Raw genomic sequence first — 7,264 nt, forward strand, 5'->3', positions numbered from 1 at the left:
TAATGCAATGTGCTCAAGCAGAATACTTAATCTCTTATTGACTGAGTAATTATGATGTCCAAGCAATGTTTTGCTTACTTAAGCTAAAAAAACCCCAAGTAACAAAAGCACTTCTGTTATACTTTTCATAGCTGTGATTCATTGGTGATTCTGAACTCTGTTGAACAGAGCACCCTTGAGAATGGAGACTATATTTACACATTACACTGAAACTGCTTCTCACTGAGAGTGTTTTGTCCATTATGGTTAAAGAAACAGATATATGATAATTCTTCTTCCTATCCTCTGCTCTTGTTCTCCTGCAATGGTGAACAGCTGTGAGGGACATAATTATTAGACCAGTTGTGTACTTCTTAGGTACTTATGTACTTCTTAACTTCTTGTATTGCCCTGTGGACTGCACCTATCATCACACACTTTTGAGCAGAAAATAGTAATTGTTAATAATACCTTTGTGTGCTACCAGCATAAAGACTGATTGTTCTCTCTCTACCCTATTGTTTCTTCTCCCAGTCAACTTGGAGCTGTAGGCCCGTTTTAAACCATGAGAACCCTTTACCTTGTCTTTCCCCTTCTCTTCCTGGTGGTCCATGAGGCTGAAGGTAAGAAACGAATGACAGTCATTGAGATGGATTTTCACAAGCCTATAGGAAAGCTTCTGATTTATCGTCAAGATAAATAAAATGAAGGGTCTTTCCACAAGACCAGCATGAAATCCCAATTAAGCCAAAGCAAGTGGTTTAGTCTTTTCACAGAATCACAGAATGGTTGAGGTTGGAAGGGACCTCTGGAGATCGTCTAAGTCCATCCCCCCTGCTCAAGCAGGGTCACCTAGAGCATGTTGCACAGAATCGCATCCAGGCAGGTTTTGAATATCTCCAGAGAAGGAGACTCCACAGCCTCTGTGGGCAACCTGTTCCCGTGCTTTGTCACCCTTTTGCAGTGTACCTCCAGTATTCCCAGTGACATGTACCTCACAGTCCCCTCTCCTTTATCCTCTCTTCCTTGCCCTGAGTTCCTGGATCTTTTCCCCACGGGCACCCTGGTCTCTGGCAGGATGATGGTTGGCCATGTGGCTCTGTCACCTCCTCAGACAATGGCCCTCAGGCACAATCTGCATTGACTGAGAGCCTACCATCAAGGATGGACACCTGATCTGAATGAAAGGGCTGTTACTAAATTGCTTGCAATGTTTCTCCATTGTGAAGGCAAGAAAAGAAGGGATTTCCTGCTTATCACAATATACTTTATACTGAGTCTGGAATTTTTGTCAAGGCAAAGTTTAGACTTGAAAATCATCAAAAAGAAATTTCTGCTTTTGAATTCCAGAGGAACCTCAGCAGTTGGTGGCCAACTACCCACAAACTCCTGCTGTGTTGTAAAATAACGACATTTCCTGTCTTTCACTTCCACAACGTGCACTTAATTCACAGACATAACTATAAAAGGTTATATTGGCAAGCGGCATCAGTCAAGGGAATAATAAGCACTTTGGACAGACTTTGGACAGCAGTTCGGACAGAACTGTGGAAGGGCAGACAGAACCTGAGACAAGAACATATATTTTAGTACCAAATACAATGTAATTTGTGAAGTATGTATGCCACATATTCTATAATATGTACTACATGTAGCACATCTGGTGGGATTCAGTTCTGTGGACTTTATTTAGGTGCCTACATGTAGATGACTATAGGCGTACTGGTGTCTAGACTCCTGCTGCAGTCAGTAGAGTCAGGAGAAATGACCGACCTGCGAGGACTGCTTTGGTCGCTCAGACACTGGCAGTACTGTCACTTCTAGTGCTATGTGATATTCTGCCTGGCCTTCATGTGTTGTTGAAGTGTGACGACTTCTTGCAAGTTGTGTCTATTACATGTTGTAGTTCTAAATGTTATAAATCAGATCCTTTAAGGACCTGTGTAGCTGATTAATAGCACTGAGTACTGTTTTGTGCAGGAGATCATATAAGAAACAGCAGGCTAGATGTTATATTTTCATACCATATTTGGAATAAAAATGAATGTACTGTAATTATCCTGCTTATCCTCTGGCTAAGGAATAGTCAACAGCTGTGTTATTTTTAAGCTACATTCCTTTGCATGCTGGCATTTCTCAACAAAGCTTGACTTCCCTCTTCCCTTCCCTTTCCTGATGCCTTTTCTCCCTCTTGATATGGAGCTCCAGACTTGCTTTCAGCCTTGTGGGTCCTATGCATTCTCATTGCTTTTCTCTTAATGATGTCAGACAGAGAGCCAGGAATCACCAGTTAAAGCAAGTGAGGAAAGAGAAGGAATTTTATAAGCTTTTGGGAAAGATCTAAATATGTTCCAGGTTTTGCTGCAGATGCTTAGCATGTGCATTTTGAGATGCAAAGACAAAATACACTCCCTGAAGAACATTTCGTACAGAAATGTGTGGATTCTGATGGGGAACTTAAGGGAGAGTGCCCTGTGAAGGACGGAGCAGGAGAGGACCTAATGATGAGAGGCACCAGAATATGTGGAACCAGTACAAACTAGTCTCCATCTGTTCTCTTTTATGCATCCTCTCAGAGTGGTGGGGGGGGGGAAAGGCAAGCAAAATTTATATGCATTGCTATGAAATTACAGGGCAAACTACTTCTTGAGCAAAGAACTGACAGAAACTGTAGCACTAGTGGAAAAAAAAAAGGAAAAAAAAGAAAAAAAAAAAGGCCTACATCTTTCCAGGAATATTCACAGACATCCTCCAGGAGCCCAGAACATGATGTTTCACATACTGATGTGAGGATTAACAGTTGGTAGGAATTTGGGTTTTTAGTTATTTCTATTTCTCTTTCCCCAAGGAAGAGTTCTCTGCATGGAAAATGAGGATTTTGGCATCTGAACACATTTCAGCAAAGCTGATTTCTTCTAGTCAGTCCTTCTCTTTGTACTGGAGCATAAGGTCTTCTGTCCATGTCTGCCCAGCCTGGGCAGTTGCATGCCTCAGAAAAGCTCAAATTCTATAGTGTGCAAAGTCTGCGCACTGTAATTTTTTACCCTGTGGAGTCTGTGTGTAAAAACCCAAGCACAGTCATGACCCTCAGCCCCTGCAACAAACATCCAGGTTTCAGCAATATGAATGCTAAGCAACATCAATTTATTCAAAAGGAGGACCTAATACATTTGGATTTGCCGATCTTCATAAAGCTTTTTGTATGAGAAATGAAAGATGCTTGAGACTTTGTTGTATCAGGATCCCATGGTTTTAGCAGTAAGGAGATTCAAAGAAAATTGCTATATTTAGAAGAAATTTTCAGAGCTTAGACAGTCCACGAAGATTTTATGCATCCCATGGCCTGCACAAAGAAAAAAAAAATCAGACTCTCATTATATTTGCATTCCTTCCCTGCTTTCTCTCATTCCATTCATATTTTCCTCTTGGGTTTACATGCATTTCAAAACATGTAGTGTCATGTGTAGTAGACTGGTAACTGATCAGAGTCAAGCTGGGACGGGTCTTTGTACAGCACTTATCTGTGAGTAGAAGCAGTGTTTTCATACTACTCCGGGCAGAGCAGGAAATTAAACTGGTATCCCTTGATATTGGGGTAAATGCATGAGTTAAATGAGTTAAAATTCAAGGTTGTCTTTTGTAAGATACATTTTTTACAACACTTAGTTACACTTTTTGCACGCATTCAATTGCACTTAAGTATGCGTTTGCCCTGCAGTGTAACTAAATTCCCAGTTTGTTCCCATATAGCACAGCTCTTCAGTTCTGGAAATACCAAACCCTGATATTTTGGAGGAGCTGTAAAAGGGTCAAACAGAACTAAGACAGCACACGGCTGATATTTCTGTCTGTACCTTGCCCTTCTTGCTGGGGCATGTCATGGGGTACATCTCAGGAGGAAGAGTACTGTGGAGCTCTGCTAGCAACCTGCTCCAATGCTTGCCTGTCCTCACGGTGTAAAAGTTTTTTCTTATACCCAGTCTGAACATTACATCACGGATTGAGGATGAGGACGTGAGCAGAATATATTTGCCTGCTGATACTGCAGATGAACCTTGATGAACCTCAAACTCACCATTTGCAGCATGAGCGGAACCCAAAGCAACTTCCAGCCTTAACCAAGTGGACAGGACATGATCCAAAATGGCAGGTTCCTCTCCTACAGAAAAACATGTCCCGCCGGGGCAAAGACAGTCCTGCAACAAGAATTATTTGTGATCATTTGCTATCCAGCTGCACCATGGAGGGCTGTAGCTCAGAGCATGGTTTTCCCTCACTAGTCCAAATAAAAGCAAGGAACTGCCTCCACCACCAACCTCACTTAAGGATTGTCACTCTAACGGGAGATCAGCAAGCAGGTCTACACCTTGCAGCAGTGGGATCCTTAGTTTACCTTATATCTAAATAGAGATACTTTCACAAAATTATCCCTCTCTACATCCCAAACATTATGCTCCTGCATACTCATTTTTACATGGACTCTTCTGTGCTCCAATGATTGTATTTTTCAGGAGAGAAGTCAGACTCGTAAATGTCTAGGTGGCACTGTTGAACGGTCAAGCGTAGGTTCCTCAAATCCAAGCTCTGTGGTCACGGAGGCAGAGTGCCTGGCATTGAAATAAAGGTGGGGAATGGTGCAGACCTCTTACAGCCAGCCAGCAGGGAAAGGCTGCTTAAAGTATGATTCAAGGTCTGTGTGCTTAGAGAATAAGGGTCATGTCCCCAGAGGCTTTAATCTATGCTTTCTATCTGAAAATAGGTGGCCAGACTTCGTTTTTATCTGCATATTTGCTTTTGAATGGGCTGGCCCATGGCAAAGCGCATGGCCAGCAGATGCAAGCTTGGGCGGCTAATGCTAGAGTACTTACATGATCTCTGCAGGAAAACACCAGCAGGGAAGAATGAGTTTTTTCAGCAGTTACAATTTCTCCATCTTTGAAAAGGTTTCCATAGGGAAGGGAACAGCACAAGCACTGAGCTGACTGTTTTACTAACCCCTGCTCGGCTTCTAGTACCTTTAACCAATAGTGAGCAAAATGTTCCAGGAAGCTTACTTGAGGATCATAAAAATTCCCCTCCCAGCATCCCTTTGTTCTTTTTCCACCTTACCTGGAGAAACCTGGAGGGCCAAGAAGAGCAGAGAAAAGAGCAGGTAAAGGATCCTCATGACTGAAGATTAACCGTGACACTAGAGGGAAGAGGACCAAGAAAGGTATATGGCAGACAGTCCTTGGTATCTGAACTGTACAAATACAATATTAATCAAAAATATATTACTTATTCTAAAAAACTTTTAAAAATAACCATTACAACCCACAGAGCATCATGACTGCCATGAGAGAATTCCTGAGAAAAACAAACAAATATGTATGGGGCAACATGCTTTTAAGATACATGATTATTAAATTATTTTAATGTCTGATTTCTCAGGTTTCCTCTCTCACATTTTTCAAATAGTCTTTCGCCAAAATACAGACAGGGCATTATTTTTTAGTTAGATATTTTATGTGATAAAAAATAATGCTAAAAAAATGAGGTCATTATACAATCAAGTCTATAAACTTCAGAAAAAAAATGCTCATCTTGAAATGTTAAAATTTATCAAGAAAGAACAGTTAAAATCATCTTGCTCAAAATCTTCAGTCTTCATATATAAGTAACAGTTCTCAAATGGAAACATACAATCAAATAATTTCCTGATTGATGAATGAAATCTAAAAAGCAAACATTTAATGCCTTCATTGAAAAAGTCAATGATTAATACAACTAATATCATCAAAAGGGGCTAAGGTAGCCTAGAAGGGGGCTTATGGATAAAGGAGCAGTAGTTAATGTAGTATATCTTGGCTTTAGTGAATCTTCTGATTTGTTGCAAATTATTTTCTCTTAAGCAAGGCAGCAAAATGAGGTTGTGATGAAATGTTATATTTCTGCAGTGGAATGGTAGGTGGCTCAAACATAGAGCTATGAATTTAGTATTAGAAGTTTAATAAATCAGTGTTAGAAGTTTATACAAGTTTTTATACATCTGAAAATATCAAGAAAAACAAGAAGGCAAAGTTAACTTAATTCTGAAAATGAAATAAAGCTCTTTTAACCCAGATACCAAACATCTTCTAATTTCCCTGTAAGACACCATAAATTTCTCTAGATGACAGACCTCTTTGCTCTCTAAGGTAACCTGAAGCAACTACATTTTTTTCCCAGGAGTTAGTAAACTTTAGTATCTTTATCAAAGTATTCTAGTGTTAGCACTTACTTGAATTACTTACTCAACCTATGCAATTTCTAGACAACTTAGATTCAATTTAGTAACTTAAGGATTTAGGTCAATAATGTAGAGGGTTTTCTTGAGGAAAAAAAAAACAACCAAACAAACAACATCACACATTAAAAGAAAGACTGAGAAGAAGTGAGAAGTTACCAGGTATCAGGTGACCCTACAAGCCAAAATAAAACCTGTTCTTGGTCTCTTCCCTCCAGAGGGCTTTGATAGTGGGACTGGGACCTCTCTTATAACATATTTGCTACGGGGAGTGACAATTGCTTTCTCTTCACAGCAAGTACGTTTTAGCCAATCAAAATGTGCCCCATGTTTTTGGTGACTTCTGATCCAACCAGAATCATCTTGCTTCTCCTTTTCCAGTGAAAAAGCAAGGTTTCTCTTTGGACCTGTTGCAACTTTTCTTCTGGAAAATCCCAGGTTCTTCATGCAATACCTCTTGTGACACTCCAGTTTGTGTAAGATACGTTAGGCCACCGTGGTGTGTGTCAAACATCTTGGGACATATGTTGAACTGTTTCTGGTTAGGACCAACATAATCCTACTGCAATACAAAACATCTGTGTGCTTTGCATTCCCAGCTAGTTTATTTTCTGTTCTATAAAAAGAGAATATAAGAAAACAGAATGGACATACAAAGCTAAAACAAAGCTCCATTGGCCTTGTATCCTGTCTTCAATCATGGTCAGTAAAGAGTATAAAATGTACAGCAATAGGTTGGGTGCATATTGGTCATGTTCCATTATGCCCTTTTGAGCTGACAGAAAACACAGCAGTTTAGGGAAACCCAGTGCCAGAGGCTGCCTCTGGACCTTCAGGTTGCAGAGCTCCTGACTGAACAGTTCTCCATGACTCCGGCTAATCTCGTTGTACTTCTGGCCTCCATAGGACCCTTAGCTGTTTGTTCCACAATAAATGGAAGTAGGATCTCCATCCCTGGAGATATTCAAATTCAATTAGACAAGGCCATGAGCAATCTGGTCTAACTTTGAAATTGGCTCT

The 7,264-nt window shown here is 40.4% G+C and overlaps 1 protein-coding gene across 1 annotated transcript; it reads right to left on the minus strand.

The window, feature by feature from the left end:
* Nucleotides 1-3,102: 3,102 nt before the first annotated feature.
* On the minus strand, nt 3,103-6,485 carry LOC112961572 (antimicrobial peptide THP2). Its single transcript, XM_026056900.1, has 4 exons — nt 6,404-6,485; nt 5,089-5,167; nt 4,055-4,175; nt 3,103-3,322 (listed from the first exon to the last, which is right to left on the minus strand). Exons 2-4 carry the CDS (start codon nt 5,144-5,146, stop codon nt 3,307-3,309), a joined length of 195 nt encoding a protein of 64 aa, XP_025912685.1. The 5' UTR covers nt 5,147-5,167; nt 6,404-6,485; the 3' UTR covers nt 3,103-3,306.
* Nucleotides 6,486-7,264: the final 779 nt, after the last annotated feature.

This window comes from Apteryx rowi, unplaced genomic scaffold (assembly GCF_003343035.1).
Source record: "Apteryx rowi isolate R43461 unplaced genomic scaffold, aptRow1 scaffold_1341, whole genome shotgun sequence".
Taxonomy (NCBI): Eukaryota; Metazoa; Chordata; class Aves; order Apterygiformes; family Apterygidae; genus Apteryx; species Apteryx rowi.

Excerpts from the sequence above, each read along its gene's own strand:
- LOC112961572 (XM_026056900.1), bottom strand. The coding sequence starts at position 5,146 with ATGAGGATCCTTTACCTGCTCTTTTCTCTGCTCTTCTTGGCCCTCCAG. Across the intron at positions 4,176-5,088 it reads GGCCCTCCAGGTTTCTCCAG|GACTGTCTTTGCCCCGGCGG; the intron begins GTAAGGTGGAAA and ends TTCTTGTTGCAG.